General features: G+C 40.6%; 2 protein-coding genes across 2 annotated transcripts; one reads left to right on the plus strand and one right to left on the minus strand.

Moving 5' to 3' along the window:
* Positions 1 to 636: 636 nt before the first annotated feature.
* On the plus strand, positions 637 to 13,630 carry LOC308326921 (galactosylgalactosylxylosylprotein 3-beta-glucuronosyltransferase 1-like). Its single transcript, XM_080780001.1, has 7 exons — positions 637 to 817; positions 6,697 to 6,803; positions 7,963 to 8,111; positions 9,296 to 9,807; positions 10,274 to 10,570; positions 11,316 to 11,421; positions 12,000 to 13,630. The coding sequence occupies exons 3-6, from the start codon at positions 7,994 to 7,996 to the stop codon at positions 11,400 to 11,402; spliced, it is 1,014 nt and encodes a 337-aa protein (XP_080636127.1). The 5' UTR covers positions 637 to 817; positions 6,697 to 6,803; positions 7,963 to 7,993; the 3' UTR covers positions 11,403 to 11,421; positions 12,000 to 13,630.
* A 326-nt stretch (positions 13,631 to 13,956) lies between these two features.
* Positions 13,957 to 20,729, minus strand: LOC308326807 (beta-galactosidase-1-like protein 2; the record flags this gene model as incomplete). Its single annotated transcript, XM_080779841.1, has 19 exons — positions 13,957 to 14,043; positions 14,395 to 14,511; positions 14,654 to 14,765; positions 14,848 to 14,935; positions 15,087 to 15,165; positions 15,281 to 15,352; positions 15,722 to 15,868; positions 15,964 to 16,070; positions 16,171 to 16,248; positions 16,430 to 16,567; positions 17,414 to 17,498; positions 17,630 to 17,694; positions 17,835 to 17,916; positions 18,042 to 18,134; positions 18,226 to 18,334; positions 18,729 to 18,824; positions 19,879 to 19,947; positions 20,038 to 20,223; positions 20,638 to 20,729. 19 exons carry the CDS (start codon positions 20,727 to 20,729, stop codon positions 13,957 to 13,959), a joined length of 1,902 nt encoding a protein of 633 aa, XP_080635967.1.
* Between the last annotated feature and the right edge of the window lie 490 nt (positions 20,730 to 21,219).

Here is a 21,219-nt window from a genome sequence, read left to right on the forward strand (position 1 = left end):
TGCTCCCATGCAGCCGCACAGCTCAGTCACAGCCAATGCAGTTTGCCCCATGCCAAAAGATTAGCAACCATTTCCTGCTTAATTGCTTATATCAGCATGCCACTCAATCAAATCTTCTTAGGAAATGATGTTCTGTACAGCCTTTCTCACAGAAGTCTTTCCTCCGTCTGCATAATTCCTTAAATTAGACGTATATTTTTACCCTTTTCCTGGGTCAGAATCTTCAGCCATATTAAGTCCATTCAGAATGCAGTCCTTTGATAACACTCATAAGGAAATTAAAGCAAAAATGAAATGAATTGGCCTTGCTGGCTGGTTGAACATGTGACAAGCTTTTTTTATGCCACAGATAAACAACCCTGATACTCGGCTCTCTTCTCAAAGTCCGCTTAAACCAGAAGCATGAATTCAATTCATAGAGCAGTGACATTTTTTATGTGATTTATTCCATTGTCCCAAGTCCCCCGGCCATGGTTACCCCTCCACTCTGTCAGCTTTGACAATCCCAGCCTTTGTTTTTGCTATGAGAAGCTGCATTCTTCCAGAGGGATGACCTCCTCTGTCTCTATACAGGGGCTGGCACTGAGGACGCGACCCTGCCCAGGGATTGGATAGCACTGACTGGACGCTGCCACCAAACCTTGTTGTCACCCCGGTGATAGTAACTCGGATGTGGGCAAAACCCTCTCTTCTTCACCAGGAAGAGAGTATAATGGATCTGACTGATCATGCTAGTTGACACATCAAGGCATCGCTGTTCACCATCAACACAGAAGAACTGGACCGCATGACAAAAGTGGATTATTGTCTGTTTAATGTGAGTATAAATCTCTCGATTACAGTAGATTATTATTTAACATGTCTATATTGGTCACCAAAGGCTTAACTCTCATATTAGTCATTCAATATTTCCAAACTTCGAAAGCCAGTCTTCAACTTTCTCTAATTGTGTGGTCTCATATGTTTCATTTGGTGTTTACTGTTTAGTGCCTAGTTCTCCCCCCGGCAAAGAAAGACACAAATCCACTGAAACAGAGATGCTGAAAGAAAAGGCATTGAAGAAATTAATGTACACTATTAGGATTTCAAGCTGGCATCATGCACACTAAATTAGTTTAACCCTCAGTGCAAAAACTGACCCAAATGGACAGATCAATGTCCGGCTGTGCATAAGTTCTCTCCCACGTTAGGGTGCACTAAAGCCAATCAGTGAAAAGCACTATTCTTTACATAGTTTTAAAACAGTCAACCTGCCTATAGTTTACAGTAACCAAATGATAATACCATTACTATTTGTTAGGTTCATATCATAAGTCAGCACAGGAAATTTTAATTACACATAGGCCTATTCATCATCATCTGTTTTTACGTCTGGAGACTCCCGTCTAGGACAGGCTTCAGACGCACCTCTTGCAGGAGACTTGGCTCAGATGTGAACCCATTTGATTTGGCAGTAGGGACGTGTTGTGACCATATGCCCTTGCTGACATCGACCCGAGTAGGGTTCGAAGTTTAAACCCACAACATTCTGCATGAAAGGTGTACGCTCTACACGTAACACGCTACACCGGGTGGCCCTATTAAATGACACATATTAAGATATAAAATAATAAGTTAAATCAGTCTATGAAAGTAATGCAAACTAAAGGGTTTGTATTAGTATCAGCAGGTATTACTGGCCATGGACCATGACCATCCATAAACCAATATTATGTAATACCAGCAGCATGCATGTAGAGGAGCAGTCTACAGTATGTGTTTTGCACTCCATACTGTCATGTACTGTGCAGGTGTATGCAATAATATCCTATTTCAGTGGCATTTACAGTGTTACAATGTATGACATGATACTTAGGGCAAAAAGATATAACGAATACAGTAACAGTCACATTTTACAATCAACATTATGTTAAATGTGTTGTCCTGCAGACCATATAACATGGACAAAAATATGATAAAAGGCTAGACTGCTTGATGAAGCTGTCATGCCTTTCTATGGCCATTTCATCACAGAATATTCTAAACCAGTAAGACGCCCTGAGGGCGAGAAGCGGCTCCATATATTCAGATCTAGGTGATGATCCAGTCTTCTCCATGTACCGTATGGCTATCTAGGGTTTGATGAGGTCAGTGTTGTGATCTTCATATATGGAGAGGGCCATACTGTATATGGAGTGTGTCACAAGGCATGATGGACTGACGACCATATATGGAGGTGTGACGTGACGGACTGACAGCCATATATGGTGGTGGGACGGAGTCACTGACCGGAGACATTGACGGAGTCACTGGGTTTTTCAGGTTTTCATAATAATCTGCAACCTATGGTCGCAATAATTCTAATAACAAGGTCAGCGTCACAATTTGAGCGAGTTCATGTGAGCTTGTAGATGAGCTAATTTCACTATTTGATATAGGGCTGAAGTGGTCAATTTACAATATATGTTTTGTAAGTTTTGGTCCCTTCCCTTCGTAGAAAAGTAGTCGAGTGAATGTTATATGTTTTAGGATCAGACAAGAGGATCCTAAATCACAACACTATCTCTGCTCACGTGCATAAATCAAAGTAATCATTGTTGACCGAGAGTGTAATCAATCAGGGAGAACACATCGCCGATGCAACACAGCCGGTATCATTCACCATTACCACAACCATCCTCCAAGTTCTCCCACCAGGAGGACCTTAAGTTATCCCACTAGGAGGACCTTACACCTACCAAGTTATCCCACTAGGAGGACCTTACACCTACCAAGTTATCCCACTAGGAGGACCTTACACCTACCAAGTTATCCCACTAGGAGGACCTTACACCTACCAAGGGCTATAGGTGTAAGATTTGAGCCGGCTGTATTTTGCGTGTCTTAAGTAGGCTACCAGGTCTTATTCCCTAACTTGAGTAAACTAAAGACCTGGAGGCGTGATCAATGCCATTTGGCTATTCTGAGTGGCCAAAGAGCATTGATCACGCCTCCAGGTCTTTAGTTTACTCAAATTAGGGAATAAGACCTGGTACTTAAGACACGCAAAATACAGTCTCAGGCTCAGACCTTTGTGTGCACACCAGACAGTCTTTAAATTGCTTCATTTAATAGTTGATGTTTGATACTCATGTGATCAGACACTACCCGTTCAAACATGTTAGAGTAATTGAAATCACGCGTCCCTACTTGTAACCATGGTGACAAATATTGTCCTTCTATGAGGAGACCTTCATTTTTACATAGCTAGCTATTTAATTATGCAAATGTCTTCTTTAATGTAATGTTGCATCAAGGAGTCCTGTAAGTCCTATACTGGCTACAGGTCATACAATACATCCTCCCCTCCACTCACTGCAGTGTTTTTTTGCTCGTACAGTTACATTTCAGCAAATATTTCTAAGGAACTCTCTGTATTTTAAATAGTGACTAGACTATTTTCCCTCCACAGTATAGTCCTTGAATTACTCCAGTCGTGCATAAAATAAAACAGAGTTGTCAACTTGTCACACGGCTACACTTAGACTTGCATGTAGTGCGTGTGCGTGTGCGTGTGTGTGTGTGTGTGTGTGTGTGTGTGTGTGTGTGTGTGTGTGTGTGTGTGTGTGTGTGTGTGTGTGTGTGTGTGTGTGTGTGTGTGTGTGTGTGTGTGTGTGTGTGTGTGTGTGTGTGTGTGTGTGTGTGTGTGTGTGAATACTGGTAGTATTTGGTTAATCTGGTTATTTATATTATGGGAACTATACTCTCCTCTGTGACCTCAGCATGACCATCAGAGCAGCCATTAGCTTGCTGAAGCGGAAACAGAATTTCCCATGCTGGATAAAAAAAAAGGTCTACCTTAATTCCTTCATCTTTGTTTAGTTAGTTAGTTAGTTTAATTTATTGTAATGTCCACGTGTGGAAATTTGTTTTCGGTCTCAACAGTTACAACAACAGCAACAACACTTACAAAATTATTTTCTCATGGCAAAAAAGTGCAGGACAACAGTGGCAAATACATTGGAAAAACAACAAATCTAGCGAGACATGGTTTGATTGATTGAAATATTTATTAACAGTTTGTAGAATTACAGTACATTTTAAGCACAAACTCAATACAGAGACTGTTAACTGTGAGTGGACGACCCAATTAAGCATTACACTTGTTTACAACAGGGTCCACATTGTTCAATTCATCAAAACATTTAGAGACATACAAATAGACACTTCTATGTACTGTAGTTAAAGAATCATTTGGTGCCTTAATGGCATTTGGTATGAAGGAATTTAAAAAAATGTTATGGTCTACCAGAGGGAAGAAGAGGGAAGTAGTTCCTTTTCATGAATGACAAGTTATTTTGTTTTTGTCAAAAAAAACTTGTCAGTTTGGGGAACACTGAGTAATTATATGAAGAAGGAAGGCACTGGAGCAGTCTCGAACAGTTGAAGCCTTTTTAATAACAGGGTGCGCGCAGGCAAATAACATGACAATGTTCCGATGTCAATACATCTTTGTTGTATCAGGTTTGTCATTTTTGTGTCCTGCAGATACAAATATTGATGATAATTTAATTTGACAGTAAACAGTTAAATTGCCCGTATGGTTCACAGCTTGCAAACAATAAAAATCACACACGCTTGAAGTAATGTGGTTGCATTAAAACCTGCTGCATGGAACAAAATGGATTCATTCATGATTTTAGTATGCATGAGATAAAAGTGCACGGAGAGGAATCTCCCATCATGAAAATAAAATCCCATTTCATTTATGTATCTAGACAGCCATCATTCCATTTAATAAGGCGAGAATAAAGCTCCCAGCTTGGAGTGTGAAAATCTATCTTGGCATTTCAAATGAATGGTAGTCTAGGTGATGGTGAATCTGGCACATCTGCACAAGTCATTGCAAGGCATTCAGTATTTAACGATACTATAGGTTCACACTTAACTGCCACTGTATACTTTCAACCATTGGGCCCTCTGGCCCACTTTAGGGTCGCGAGGGTATTGCAAACCAAATAGTTTACAAAACACTACAATTTCAATGATGATAATACAGTATAAAATTAATTTTAAGTGAAGTGAAAAAAAGTATACTATGTTAGTTCCATATAATATTCAAGGTGGAACACAATCGATTGATTGATCAATGATTAAAAAAATTATAATAAATAAACATGCTCTGAAAATGTATGCAGCCCACCCATCTAATCAATCCAGATCCGAATCCAGAAACTGTAAATGTAAATCTCTGTTTCAGTTCAATCAAAACACTTACTAGAGTCTAGATTAACAAAGCTCCCTCTGTAATTAATTGGCCTAGGAAGAATATTAACAGGCATTTAAGTTAAGGTATACAGTCCAATGGAGTCTGCCATCAAAACAGTCAGTAAACTTTTAAAAGACCTATCGAAATCTATTCCTTAACCTTCAGATCCGTCTGAAAGTTATTCCAAGCTGCAGAGGTTCAGTTTGAGATTTATGGACAGTAAGTGTTGTTTGAACTTTAGGAAGGCCCACAACCACAACCACAACCAACATGGTGACTGATTTTCAAAAGTGTTAACATTGTAATTTGGCACACATTTTTATGTCAACTCTGTCAACTCTGACACCCTCCCTTCATTTCAAGTCCTGTATTTCACTCATGGAAACACTGTGGGACAGAGAAGGTTTAATGCAAAATGTTTGTACCTGTACCTCAGGTTTAAGCAGTGCATAACAAGACTATAGCCCAAAGTAACCTACTGTTCTAAACTATTGAATCACTGTATTATTTATTGTGATTTGACACTAATACAATTGAATTGAATTACACATCAAGGCGATGGTTAAGTTGACTGTCTATTCAGTATGGTTATTATGGTTTAGCAGACAGTAACCACTGTTTTTGTTTATGGCATGATGCTGCATGTAATGATAACCCAATCAGGATCAGAGACTCCCCGTGTTTGATTGACGATTGTAACTCTGCATCCTTGAAGTGCACCAAAACAGAAATCCCCTTTGACTGCTGTTCGGCTCTCCTTAAATGTCATGAACTCTCTCATAAACACTTACTACAGTTACTACAGTGGGTAACTATTTTGTGTCACACTGTGAAGCTTCCGAGGTGAGGGGATACTAGTTCTGTCTTCATCAGTAGCATACTCTTGACATGAAGGGTAGCTGGATGCAGTAAGCATTGTTTTGTAAGCTGGGGGTTTCGACTGCAGTTCTGGATAACAATGGATAATCTCCAAGCTCCACAGAAGTGGACGCACGCACGCACGTACACACGCACGCGCGCACACACACACACACGTGCGCACGCTCGCGTACACGCAATGCACTTCCATGCAAAGACAACTTTCTTATTAATACTGTCAATCAAATTGGCCAACTTGATATTACTGTATGTATCATGTTTATGTTTATACGTTTAAAATTCTGAATAACATCAGATGTTCTGGTGTTTAACGAGGTCTACTCCACACCAAGTGGTGAAACATCCAATTGCATTGCTGTAACAGAGTATTAAATAAGAAAAGGTTCAATTCCTGAAACCTATGAACCTTTGCTGCGGTTCCTGTCACTCCCAGAAACTTTCCTTGTTACTTACTTGTCTATCTCCCATGTAAGCCCCCCCCCCTACACACACACACATAAAAGTCTTATCAGATCAATCAATAAAATAAACATACTTAATGCAATCTCGGCCACGTCCATATAGTACTAACTTCTGTATTATTTCTGCAGGGATGCTGTACAGAAACCCTCGCCTCTCCAACAGATATCTTCATGTAGATCCAGTACTGTGTGGGTCCCACTGTGAGCTGGCCATGCGTGTGAGCCATAAAGAATGGGTATGTTCTCACAGAACATACTGTACCTCTTCATCATCATTACAATGTGATGAATTGAACACAACACGGACGTGGATCCTACTGTATGTCATCGCTGTCGGGTGTGGAAACCTTAAAAAAAAACAAAAAAACAATGGTGTTCCAATAGATCCAATGTAGTTATTATTTAGTCACAAACTTTTGTTACTACTTACATTTGTTTTATATATAAAATACAGACTTACCGTAACCACTTTTTCACATTCCCACAAATAATAGACAAAAATCTACAAGCTCACAACATGGCTATTTTTGCTATTTTTGTAACACTATTGTATAACAAAATACAAATAGGGCATTCATTCACAAAAAAAAAGAAAAATGGAAATATGAGGTTTCTGCCTAACAGCGACGATATGTAACTCCCACACTGTGAAGAGATCCTTTCAAACAATGAGACCCTCTCTGCTAAGCTGTAGACTTCCCCAATCACTGAAATTACTGAGACATGCTTTCCCTTGTTATACAGCATGGTTTCATTCAACTGAGACAAAAAGGCTAGAAGCATTTTGTGACCTATTTTTCCAGTGTGAAATGTTCCAGTGAGCCAGAGACACTTTCTATACAACATACCTCCTTGGAGTATTTTGCCAGCAGCTATGTTGAATCTCAATGGAGGGCCTATAGTACTTTAGAATACAAATCACATACAGTAGTAACTGTGACAGGCTCAATGGATGGGCTCCTCTATTCACTGAGAGCATGCTAAATATAGTAGCTCAAAGGAGGTGAATGATCCTTTCAAAAAGAAAGATGAGAGTAAGAGAGCCAATTCATTCAGTCATGTCTCTTTAGAGATAATAATAGAAACCATAATAACAAAACAAGGTAATAAGTGATTTAGAATAAGTTATAAATACACTATTTAGAATATTCTGTTCTATGATGATCAGAAGCAAATGTTCATACAAATGTTACCACAAACAAAAATGTCTTCAAACCAAATATCATGGCTGCACTACAACTGTACTGCATCAACCAATGGCACAGCCATGACTCTGGGCACACTTAAATCTAACACACCCATTATTAATGTTAATGTTTTTATTTATTTATATTCTGTAGTTTTCAGCCTCTGGTTTCCCCACAGTTTTAGTGTGTTGTTTGATTTGTGCTGCAGGTAATGACTTGACTCAGGTCTGATCCTGGAGATGCCGAAGAGACGAGACATTCTGGCTATTGTATTGATTGTGTTGCCATGGACACTGCTCATCACTGTTTGGCACCAAAGTACCATCACCCCTCTGCTAGCGTCTCGAAAGGATAAAGGTAATTTTGGGTCATAAATAATGTTTTTATTTATTTATGATTATGCCATTAATAATTCTGCTTTGCTATTGTGCATCTGTCACCTTGTGAAATGTGCACAAAGCCACAAACATTGAGACAGGCTCAACATTCTGCTAGTGCTACTGCTAACTACCTGTCAGTCACAGTCACAACATCATACATTTGGTTAATCCTTCAATGAAATTTCAGAACTGTTTCAATTCAAATAAGGGAAATGGGTTTTTAATGATCTCTGTTGATCACAGGTGTCTCCAAAATAGACAATAGTTGGGTAATATATGATACTTCCGTGGTCAGTTTCTCAGTGGATTTATCATCTATAAAGGTTAAAAAACAAATTGAGCCCCCATGCCACGCGCAAAAATGCGGGCAAAATCCCAAATCCATATGGCCACCATTAACAATCTGTTAAGGCAAAGATTTATAATTTGTGAATAATGTGACGTGTCAAACTAGGGGGTTTTCATGATTCTGAATCCATTCCAAGCATTAGTTTTCCACAAAAAACACTCCTTGGGCTAAATTCGGCCATAGCCACTGACGGATATGGCCGTTATTAGCCCAAGGAGTGATTTTTGTGCAAAACTGGAATGGATTCAGAATCATGAAAACCCCCTAGTTTGACACGTCACATGCCACTTAAAGCATAATGACATTTTAAAAAAAATTGCCTTATTGTGCCTTAAATGGTGGCCATATGGAAATTTTGCCTGCATTTTTACAAGGGACATGCTTAATTCGTTTTTTAACATTCATAGATGATAAATCCACTGAGAAACGGACCTTTGCCGTAGTCGGTATCAGAAGTATCAGATATTACCCAACTAAAATATGTCTTGTTGTATAATATTTACTTTTTAATAAAGCATTCGGTTAGTTATTCAGGTTTTAACCCCTATAGGTTTTCTCCCCCCACCCCTTGCCTTTTTATTGTTTTAAAACCCTCCTTTTTAGATTGTTTTACGCAAATGTTTTTTATTCTGTACTATAGCACTTTAGGTTTGTTTCAATTGTAAAGTGCAATAAAATGTATGTAATGTATGTAAAATGTATCATTATTATTATTATTGACTTTCAATTTATATATATAATGAGTGGCATGAATTAGAAAATGTACACAGAAACCCATTGTAACATTGGGCTCTTTATCCATTGGGTCCTAGATGAAAGCAGTGATAGCTCGTCCAACTCCAGGAACACCTTTGCGCTTAAGGAGTCCTGCTCCCTGCAGGAGCCTGACATCGTGGAGGTGGTACGCACAGAGTATGTCTACAGCCGGCCCCCTCCCTGGTCCGACGTGCTGCCTACCTTACACATAATCACCCCTACCTACAGCCGGTCGGTGCAGAAGGCGGAGCTGACACGCCTGGCCAACACGCTGCTCCACGTGCCCAACCTACACTGGATCCTGGTGGAGGACTCCCAGAGAATGACATCTCTTGTCAGCCGCCTTCTCCGTGAGACGACCCTCAACTACACCCACCTCAACGTGGAGACACCCAGGAACTACAAGGTACGCGGGGACACCAGGGACCCCCGGATCCCACGGGGGACCATGCAGAGAAATCTGGCTCTGCGGTGGCTCAGGGAGACCTTCAGTGGCAACAGAAGCCAGCCAGGGATTGTTTACTTCGCAGATGACGACAACACATACAGTCTGGAACTGTTTGAAGAGGTGAGGGGGGAGTGTATCCTGGACAGAAACAACAATGTGTGTCTGCATTTTGGGCAAGAAACTCTATAGACTTTAGTCTGTAACTATTGAGGTGTTAATCTGACTGATCATTTGAGATCGATTCTGATAACCTGCGTTATAAGTATGAAGTAAGATCCTATCTCCTGTTTCTGTAGCGTGAGGCAGCTTCATGTACAAGTACACCCCCTGGACATGACACTAGTATGTCACAGGGATTTACCCCAATCCAACCCTTGATGGAGTGCCAAGGCACTAGGTCCCATTTCAGAGTCTTTGGTATTACCCGACTAGGGATTTAACCCCGACCTCCCACTCCCAGGGCGGTCACTCTAACCACAAGGCCACTGAGCTGGGTTGTTTTGAGCTGGTGTTATAAGTATTAACATACTCGAAATGTCTTGTGAGAATAATTTCCACCACTTGTTATGTATTTCCATCTACATAGATGCGTTCCACCAGAAAGGTGTCCGTGTGGCCTGTGGCCTTTGTGGGAGGCCTACGGTATGAATCCCCTAAAGTGAACACTCTGGGCAAGGTGTATGGCTGGAAGACTGTATTCGACCCACACCGGCCATTCGCCATCGACATGGCTGGTTTTGCCGTGAACCTACGCCTCATACTCTATAAACCTCAGGCATATTTCAAGCTGCGAGGGGTGAAGGGCGGCTATCAGGAGAGCAGCTTGTTAAAGGAGCTGGTCACTCTCAATGACTTGGAGCCCAAGGCTGCTAACTGCACTAAGGTAATACAGCATGGCTCTGCTCGTATGAAATGTTACTAGGATGAGAAGAAGGCACCTACTAGGTTGGGATTGGGTACTGCTGGATCAAAACTTTGACAAGTAATTAAAATAAATAAAATCCACACACCAATGCACTCCCATTTAACATCTCAAAATGTATGTGTAAACGGGAGTACACTGGTGTGCAGATTTTATTTATTTTGATTACGTGGGCTACTGGACCATCTGATGACAAAATAAAGCAGCGGAACCATTTGTACAATATCCGTCAGATGTGAATTAATACCACAGGGCACAGGCTGTCCTCATTCTCAGTTAACTATCAGATAATAACCAACCAAAAAGAAAATAGACACAGTTATATTGGTTATAGGTGATCACAGAGTACAACTACATTTAAAATTGTGGAAATAATGTGTTACACATAACACGCTCCATCTCCAGTTGTCTGTTGTTGTTTTATATACGGCAGACTATGCATTTCCTGTTTGGCTGTGTTTGGCCTCTATTCCCCGCTGATTGTGCAATCATCATTGAGTGCATTATGGCATGACTTACAGTATGCCTCTACCCTCTATGCTTGAATTCAATTCTCTGATCTTGAATAAGGCCAGACCAATGAAAAGTTGTCAAATAAATGGAGCTGCAGTGTGTGACACTGCTAGAAGCGAAATAGGGCGATAGAGTAATTGTACATCCAGAACATTGAATATATTTTCACCCTTACCTGTTTTCTTGATTTCAGGTACTAGTATGGCACACCCGGACAGAAAGGCCTGTGCTGGTCAATGAGGGCAAGAAGGGCTTTACAGATTCCACTGTGGAGATATGAGATACATCTTCCAATACAGGTAATAAAAGAGCAGGGCAGCAATTTACTCATATATCCGGACTTAAGAGGAAAAGGGCCGCCCCGTGATTAAGGTCAGTATGTTTGGAATGCTGCCTGTCATGTTTTGTCATGTCATGTTTTGTAGTGATTGTACTGTATCCCAGGTAAAATAACAAGTCAGTGTCAGTGAATCTGAAGACTCACCTCTTCAGACTCCACCTTATTCTGTTGCACCTAGATGACCTTGCAGGCTTATAAAAAGGCTAACATTTAATTTAAATAGCATGTTATGTTGTATAGTGTGTATAATTTCAATGTACAGATTATTGCTTTTTTTGGGGGGAATATTCTACTGTCTAGGTTCTTGGTACCTTGATGATCCGAGATCACTATTTCTATGCATTTGATGTTACCTTGTGTTGACTTGGCTCATTGTAAATCACTCTGGATTAAGAGCGTCTGCTAAATGCCTAAATTGTAAAATGTGATTCTCACTATATAGGTTTTCAATAGATACAGTATGGCCATTTTTATACTGTCTTCACCCATTTATTTATTTTTGATGTAATTATTGTTGTTTTACTGGTACTGTTTCAGGCTGGATTGAAAGCAACCCTGTGGCTCCGTAAGGCTAGGTCAGGGCTCATGGGGTCAATAACGTTTTGCAGTGCTGTACTGTAGCTGACCTTACCATAACTTAAGAACTGAGGCAAACATGGGCCACCACGAGCAGCACAAGCAGCGTCAGCGTGTGCTGGATCCACAGCACATCCTCACTGAAGAAACTACCCTATTCTGTTTGAGGCACTGACAGATGTAACACCCGGGCAGAAGCTGCCAACATGAGCTCGCTTGCCCATGGAGATCCCTCCGGAGAGCCAAGACAAAGGATGTCAGGCAGTTTAAATTGCAGCAAGGGATGGCACAGCAAGCCATAAAAGGGCTTTAAGCCAGACAACACCAGCCAACCATCCAATCGGCATTAAATAGGGTCCCCTTTGTCCCGGACCAAACTGTTTGTCTGGGCACTGGCCTGCACAGAGGAATAAAGGAACCCTTGTCTCAAGTGAGTCAGCGCTGACTGTACAGAGGGGATATGAACCCTCGCCACTTTCAACTGTACAACACTGAGCTATTCAGATAGCATCCCGAACTCTGCACTAATTAGGAGCAGTGGTGAACAGTAACAAGTTACATTTACTTGAGTAGCCTACTGTTATGCCACTACATTTCAAAGACAAGTACTGTACTTTTGACTACACTACATCTATCGGTGCGACACATTCTTTTAGATCAGCTATTTTCACTGTTATTGAAACGTTTTTTAAACATTCTGGGACATCTTTGCATTTCTTTGGGAAAATGTTAAGTTATGCTTTGATATGAAAAAAGTCATGTCCACCACTGCTGCTGACATTCTGGAGGGCATGGTGAACCCTCTCCACTTTGTACTGGAGGGCATGGTGAACCCTCGCCACTTTGGACTGAACAACACTGAGCTATTCAGATAGCACCCCAAACCCAGCGCTAATTAGTAGTCCTGTAACTCTCCAACATGCGCCGCACATACGTAACTGTTACACAACAGTATGTGCATGCACGCACGCACACATGCACACATGCACTCAAATGCACAGATCAATGGTCAGGTACTGTAGCACAATACCCCACTGTAATGTAATATCCTTTAGGGCTTGTTGGTGATATACAAGTTATTTATATATTCTCATGTTAAAGGCAAGGTTCAGGATTGGGAACAGTGAGAACATTTTGCCCAGTGGCATGCCCAACATAAGGACAGTTTAAAGTGGTTAATTTGTTATCAAGTTGAATGGACTTTTAAAAATCCTGAACCAATTATCTTTAAGATCATATGGTACGTGATGATTCAATTTTTTATTGTTATTTATACCTACTGTATGTATGCACCCCTTCTAGGAAGAAGTTATATTATATCACTGAATAATGTTTTTTAAAAAACATATTTTTTACAAACCAAATGTTACACCACACATTCTGCAGTCAGTATGCATACAATCCACACACATAATGATGTTTTGTAACCTGATTCTAACCAAACCAGAAATTATTGCCTTTTAAATGGATATAACCAGAAGCAAAAACAAAAAGGGTAATTCTGTTTATTAAAGACTCACTGTAGGCAGGTATGTACAGAATTATAAAGCCTTCTCCTAATACATGTGTCTGTGCTTTCAATTGGCATTTGTGACCGTCCGTTTGTTCCTCTCCGACCGTAGGAGATACAGGGCCCGGACTCAGACTACGCGGCAGGCTGTGGTTTGCTAGTACACCATGTGTAGAGCCGTGCCTCCGTCTGCCCCTACTGATTCCTTTCCCGGTCCCAGGTTGGTACTGGGTTGGGGTTTAGTATCTACAGGTGTATCACAGGAGTAACAGTCTAATACAAAACATGGACTTCAGTAAAACATAGTATACATTTTCATGTATTAATCAAAGTAATATTAATCTGTATCAGAAAAAATACAGAAAAACTAAACTCTATCCATGCTTTGCTCTGATGGGGAGAAAGAAATCACTGGATGTCTGCTGCCATGCCAAGGTCGGGCATCTCCTCAAACTGGACCTTGTATTCAGCCTCTTGCTCTTCAAACACAATGATCTGAGTGTCATAAAAGGTGAGATATACTGTGAGCATTTGTGGTTTTCAATGTGGGGTCTGTGGACCCTCAGGGGTTCCAGGTTCCAGGGGGTCCCCAGCTAAATGATTGATAGGAACCAAATGAATCCTTACGGGCCCATCACTCAGAGAGTGTGCAAATGTGCAAAACTCTGCGCCCTCTAATGAGTTAAATGAACACAAGGATTTTACAATGTATGGATAGATACAAAGAGATAAAATGCCAGAGAAAGATAATATCAAATGGGAGGTCCTTGAAATGAAAAGGCTCCGTGTGACAAAGTATTCCCCTGCCCTGAACAGATCCAACAAACGCCACGTTGCAGTACTTACCTGGTTGATTCCACTGTTGAGAACGGGGCCAGGGAGATACAGAGCTTGTTGTGGTCCAATAGACCAGTAACGGCCCAGGTTCTGTCCATTAATAAAGACAACACCTTTCCCCCAGCCCTGTGGAAAATGGACAGAGTAAAAACACTGGTTTTGTAAAATACCTATGCAGTGAAATGATAATCTAACAAGGAATGAAAGCATTTGTATCACAGTGAGTAAAGTATTGTATGCTTATATAGGTTGATTGGTATCCACTCACTGGCAGTTTGACAAATGTATCACTTGGATAACCATATGTAAACAGTCTCCCCATGAAGAATCCTGGGAAGCTGGGACTTTCAGGGAGGGATTTCCAAGGTGCTTGATAGAGACTGAAATAAAGCAGCCATTTAAAGTTCCATGTAAAATCTTAATTAAATGTACAGTGCTTTCAGTTTAATAAAGACCACAAACCTATCAATAAAGCTGGGTTTCATATCCAAGCTGTATATTGTAAAATCCCGCAAAGGGATATTGTTTAATAAAATATCTCCCACGAGACCTGCAATAAAGTGAAAAACAATCATCAAAAATAGCCTGTATTCCCACTGCTACATAATCAAATTCCCAATGTTCTCTTTTAAAAAAAGTGACGTTTTTACAGTTCAATTAATACTGGGGAATGTTGTATACCACAAAGTGCTTGAGCACACCTTTGTGTTGTTTGTCAATGGCTTTTCCATGGTGCACCCGTCCACAGTTCTCTACTAGCAAGCTCAATGTCCGTTGTTCCTATAGAGAGAAATCTCTGTGAGGCAATGAGCCAATGCTTTTTGGCTATAAAATTGGATAGAACAGACTGAGGGTCAATGGACAACTGTGCTCACTGTCCATCATGATGCCATACCTTACCATCAGGTACCGCTAGCTCCAGGCTCCGCCGTTTGAAAAGTCCAATGTAGTGTCTGTCTACAAACACCTGGAGAAAATACTCACTTTCAAAATAACATCAATGCTGTCATGTTATAAGCCAGGCGTATCTCAGAGGGACATTAGTTCGGCCAATGTCATTATTTCCTTATAGGCTACTTTACATGCACTGTATATCCTAATTGTTGTGAAATTAATGACAGGTGTTAATTATCAGTAGAGTAAACTGTAGTAAATAATTTAGTAAATAAGCAGGCATGTTGCAGCTCAGGGTTTGTCAAATTCACTGATATTGTAGAGTGGTTGCAGTAATTCAAGTTGATGGCAAAGGACCTTCTATTCTATTGTGCTGAAATTATTATTAATAGGACTGCATAAGGTGAGCTGATTGATGACTCATGTACAAGGATATACTCACCATTGCACGGTCTCTAACATTATCTTCAGATTTGAGTAATCCTCCAGAGGTGATGGTTGTCTCATATAAGGTGTATCCATATGACTGACCATTGTTATTGTTCAGTGGTAGATTCTCCATGTTTACTGGTGTGGAAGATTTAAATGGCTATGGAAAAGGATAGGGTGGATATGATGTGAACATGCAAGAGGCTGTCTTATATACCAAACTCATGCACTAAAAGTAATGGATGGCACACTTACCCCTTCAGTGAAGCTCAAGGCATCCCACAAAGACAGGTGATTATACATGATAGCTGGTTCATAAGCCTCCCTGTAATGCAGCGCTGGCATATCGAGGAGACCCTCACCTGCCACAAAGTAGTGAATGGGCAAAGAATTCAGTCAGCCTCCATGAACTAAGCGTTTTATTACAGAGTCGTATTTATGTTAATTTAGTATCAAACTTACTGTATCGGCTAAAAAGATCTCTGAGGAGATGGTACTTTGGAGTGTACTCCCCGGCTTCAGACAAGGGGGCATCATAATCTGTGTAATGTACACCAAAAAGAAGAATTGATTTTCTGTCTTATACTGCCGACTGCTGGTTATAAAAAGTAACAGCATTATGGGAAGTTGGGACAGCATAAAAAAAAAAAAAACTCATTCTGCTTGATCTAGTAATAATGGTACAATAATTGTATGTATAAAAATGATAAAAAGTAACCACCATAGCTGGGCACTAATGCTTTGTAGGAAGGGTTGGCCAGCGCTCCACTCATGAAGCCAAAATTTGAGCCCCCGTGGAACATGTAAAGGTTGATGGACATGCCTCGCCTTAGAATCTCTCGCACAGTTGACACCACATCTGACGAAAAGACAGAGACCGTGACATCTTAATGAATGCTTTGGCATAAAAGTAAGACAGTGAAAACTAATGAAATGACTGAGGGGCACTTAGGGTACCCCAGCCTGGCAGGCTGGAACCCTCAGTTGCAAATTTTGCCCCCTCAGTTTTAAATTGAGGGGGCAAATTACTTAGCCTCATACTGTGGAGGTGGTACTGTACAGTAGTATCCTTACACTTGTATATACGCTACACCAGTGTTTCCCAAACTTTTCAGGATGAGACCCAAAAGAGACATTAGACGTTTGGTTTGCACTGTACCCAAACTAGTGAAAATAGAAGATCTATAAGTGCACCCTGCGCTTTTTCAAGCTCACCCTGCAAGCTTGTAGATTGCTTGGGAAACAATGGTTATACTTTAATTCTACATGCTGAAGTTAGACCTCCTTCATTGAGTTCATTCACTTCCCCTGTTCTACAGCAGGGCTGGCCCCACAGTCCACACACGTGCTGGACAATGCAAAGTAGGTAACCCCCAGGCTAAATATTATAAACATCAATGTCATCTAAATTAACAGTGATATCACAATATAAATTGGGGGTCTCACAGATAGAAATGCCACTAAATGGGGATCCGTAGAGTAATGCATGTCAAACTGGGGGTCCTTGAAATTAAACGGGTTGAGAATCACTGCTAGAGCCGTAAAGAAATCTTCTCTCATGGAGGTCCCTAGAATATATTTTCAAATGGGGGTCTGCAGGGATAATTAGTGTTAATTTGGGGGTCCTTGACATGAAAACGTTTGGGAACCACTGATCTAGTGCATCTGTGACTACAATTTGTTGCATGTAGGAAGCTGTCCATACCCTCTGGTGGTAGCACGTGGTGGAGATCACCCCACACATCAACCGAGCCAGTCCAGTAGTCCATCACCATAGCAGGACTGTTAGGCTGCAACGGAGAAAGAATGTCCAAACTATACAGCAGAAAACTCCTGAGCCAATTCGTAAAGAAGATTTATTGTCGCCTTGACTTGTATAGTATGATGATAAAGAAGTCATGTGGACAGGTTGAACATATACCTGGATAGCGTTCAGCTCCTGTATGTACTTCATGTTGAGTTTCTGCAACTTCACTGTTCTGACGACTGCGAGCGATAGAGTGTGTGTCTGTCAGTATGTCTATAGACACCAAATCCGAAGCCTTACGTGTCTAATGTCTATTATTACATTTTCAGAGTTAATTGGAATTAACACTCTTTTACCGTGTATAAATGACATACTGTACCTCCAGTCACGCCACCTGCCTTTAATCCGTTGTGGTCATCTGATGTGAGCAAGAGCTCACTGATCCCTCTGGACTGTAAGGCCTTTCAAAGCAACAACAAAACAAGTTACAGTAGCGTCATCAGCACCCCCCCCCCCCCCTCTCTCTCAATGTCTGTCTCTATCTCTATATCTTTGTTTGTGCATTAGTATATAAGCAATGTATTACCTCCTTAATAAAAAGCATATAATTCTCATCCTTTGCAAACGATCCATAGTCATTTTCCAGTTGGACTGCAATAATGGGACCTCCTTTCTTGAACTGAAATAACACAATAAATTACATGATTATAAAGAACACATTAGTAGTACAACTACAGTATACCTACCCATTGTCAAGTAAAAACAATAACCTGTAGTGGAATGACTTTTGGAATGAGTTTATCAAAAAAGGTGTTCACAGCCTCCGTGAATCCTGGGTATGTTGTTCTCAGCCTCATGTTTGCATCACGAAGAAGCCAACTGCAAAGGGACAGAATACAATGTTCTGAAGCCTAGGTAATGCTTAGTTGCATGTGTAGTGTTGCGTACACTGAGCTTCACATGCAGCACAAACGTTCCCCTCACATGGAAATGTAACTAGCTTACCATGGTCGCCATGGCTACATGCAGCAATACAAATTACTTTGTGGCGTGAGATCAAGAGTTTTCTACGTGATCAGATGTGTACTCTTACTAAGTTAATTTAATTTAATGTATTGAGAAATGTCCTCTAGAATGAGCACTTCTTCTGCAAGGCACTTTTGGCTGATCTGTACATTTTTACCTTGAATTGAATCAAATAGTGTATTTGGGGGAAAAACTAACAAACAAACAAAAAAATCCTCTAGTGAATTAGTGTTGCACACTGATTTACCTAGGCAGCCCTCCTAAATCCAGCTCAGAAGATATATATGGCCCTGGACGTAGAATCACCCAGAGTCCTAACTCAGCAGCAAGGTTAATATAGGCTCTGAAATCAAGATTGAGAATATGTTCACAATGCATTAAAAAACAACCTTCAACCTTACTTTAAGCACGAGAACTTAAGGCAGAGTTTGTCATTAAGTGTGACACTAAGTCATATCTATGTACACACACAGGTTTTTCTTTTCTTGTTTCAGTGTAGTTCCACAACAGCTTATTTGAACTGTGTGTGAAATAATCACATTTCACCTTACATATGACCCCTGTGCAATTAAGTGCACGACAGGTTGTTGTTGTGGTTTGCCACTTGTTGTCAGGTGAATACCTCTGCTACCTACTCCCCTGGGCATCAGAACCCAGGGGTGCCTGATACCAGACACTCTGCTACCTACTCCTCTGGGCTCAGAAGAACCCAGGGGTGCCTGATACTAGACACCAGACCTGATTACACCTGATTTATACTTCACCCTACAATGGCGACCTGACACATGCACAAAGGGACAAATTCCCAATACACATACATATTATTGTTAGATACGAAGTTTGGCAGTTACCACTACTGACTTGAAGTAGTATTATTTGTTTTTAAAGCCCTGAATGGTACTCTTCCCCCTCATCACCTCTCAGGCCACTTAGTATAGCTCATTGGACCGCGTGCAAATGTGTGATCATGCCTTTTCTGTTGCTGCCCTCAAACAGTGGAATAATAACTAACCTTTCGCTGTTAGTGTCTGTCCCTTCTCTAGACATTTTCAAATCAAGACTCAGACACCTGAAGCTTTTTTAAACCATTCTCCATGTCATGCAGGATACTTTTTTATCTTCTATTCTGTAGTGTATCGATTATATTTATGCGCTTTTAATTCTCACGTAACCTTTACTGACTGTTGTATTGTTTGCTGTTTTTATTCACATGCTGTACAACTTTGGTGAATATAATTGACTTGACTAGACATTTCTTATTAATTTTATCATGAGACTGTTGGTTTATCAAACTACACTCCAGGTCAAAGCAATGGTATGTCATTCTACAATGCAGAATGTAGAATTATACACTACAGCACAATTCAATATTACGACAGAAACAGCTTGGTCCTTACTCTAAGTCAAGCTGCGTGTGGAAGTCGTACACATCTCTCTGTGGCTGGTGTAAGCTCCATGGTACATGCCTGCCGGAAGTGTGTTTTTTGTTAGTATTCAGCCAGTGACCGGGCTTGTGATATAACATTGTGATCTATAATGTACATCCTACGACCTACGTAGTAAGAGTGTTGATGCCACAGGCCTTCATCTTCATCAGCCGGTCCTTCCAGTAAGCCCTTTGGACGCGGAAATAGTGGACCGATCCCCCAATAATACGAAAAGGCTCTCCCTCCAGGGTGAACTGAGATGAGTTTCCATTCAGACCCAATTTCCTAGTCATTCTCCCACCTCCTTTTGGCATCCTGGAGAATAATTGGGGTTTTGTGTCACAAACAGACACATGGCATCTTGTTTGAACAGACAGACCACATGACTGATAACATGCCTGGTAGGAATTTGAATAGCCAACAGTACATATTTAAACAAATGGTTATGTGTTCCAAACACTATACAAAATCAGCAACCATGCACACTCACACACTCTCTCACACACACACACACACACACACACACACACACACACACACACACACACACACACACACACACACACACACACACACACACACACACACACACGCACGCGCACACACACCACGCCATTTCAGTTTTTATGTTTTGCCAATGACAATCATCTGTGGTAAAATAAAGGAAGAAAGCTAGAAATAATTATAATGAAGACATCATAGTTGAAGAAATTAATTTTAAGAACTTACCTGACGTATCTGTACATAATGAAGCCAATGATGCTCAAACAGATAAGCACATATTGTCTTTTTTGTGCATTTCTTATTCTCATAACAACCATCGATAGAGTGTAGGAGGTGCCTTTCAAATGACAGGCGTCAAACAACTTGAGTTCCTCAATGGAGAAGTAAGAGTTGGTACACCGAAGATGAGCACAAGATGCTGCTGGGCAGAAACACACCGCCTTGTGGGTGTGCCACTGTAGCCATGGAAACAAAATCAACATCTAAACTTCACAATAGACCATTTATTTCTATCTTCTGGTTTTGAGTCTATTGGCCAAAAAGGTGATAATACGAATCTCTATAAACCTGAGCATTGAAAAACAAGATAAAAAACAAGATGATGATAATAATAATTCAATAATTTCTTGAAATGCAGATTAATTTCGATAATGACCTATATATAGAAATTCCTATTAGGTCTATCATATGCATATCAAATACCTATAGCTGTATTGTAGCCAGTCAGACTGTGTCGCCATGTAGAAAATCGCGCAACAATCTTTTAGCCTATAAATTAAGTCAGACCTTGTGGTTTTAATTACTGAT

Source organism: Protomyctophum bolini, assembly GCF_963924005.1.
Source record: "Protomyctophum bolini genome assembly, chromosome: 13".
Taxonomy (NCBI): domain Eukaryota; kingdom Metazoa; phylum Chordata; class Actinopteri; order Myctophiformes; family Myctophidae; genus Protomyctophum; species Protomyctophum bolini.

Coding starts and splice junctions, on each gene's coding strand:
- LOC308326921 (XM_080780001.1), top strand. CDS start 7,994: ATGCCGAAGAGACGAGACATTCTGGCTATTGTATTGATTGTGTTGCCA. Junction 8,112..9,295: donor AGCGTCTCGAAAGGATAAAG/GTAATTTTGGGT, acceptor ATTGGGTCCTAG/ATGAAAGCAGTGATAGCTCG. Junction 9,808..10,273: donor GTCTGGAACTGTTTGAAGAG/GTGAGGGGGGAG, acceptor CCATCTACATAG/ATGCGTTCCACCAGAAAGGT.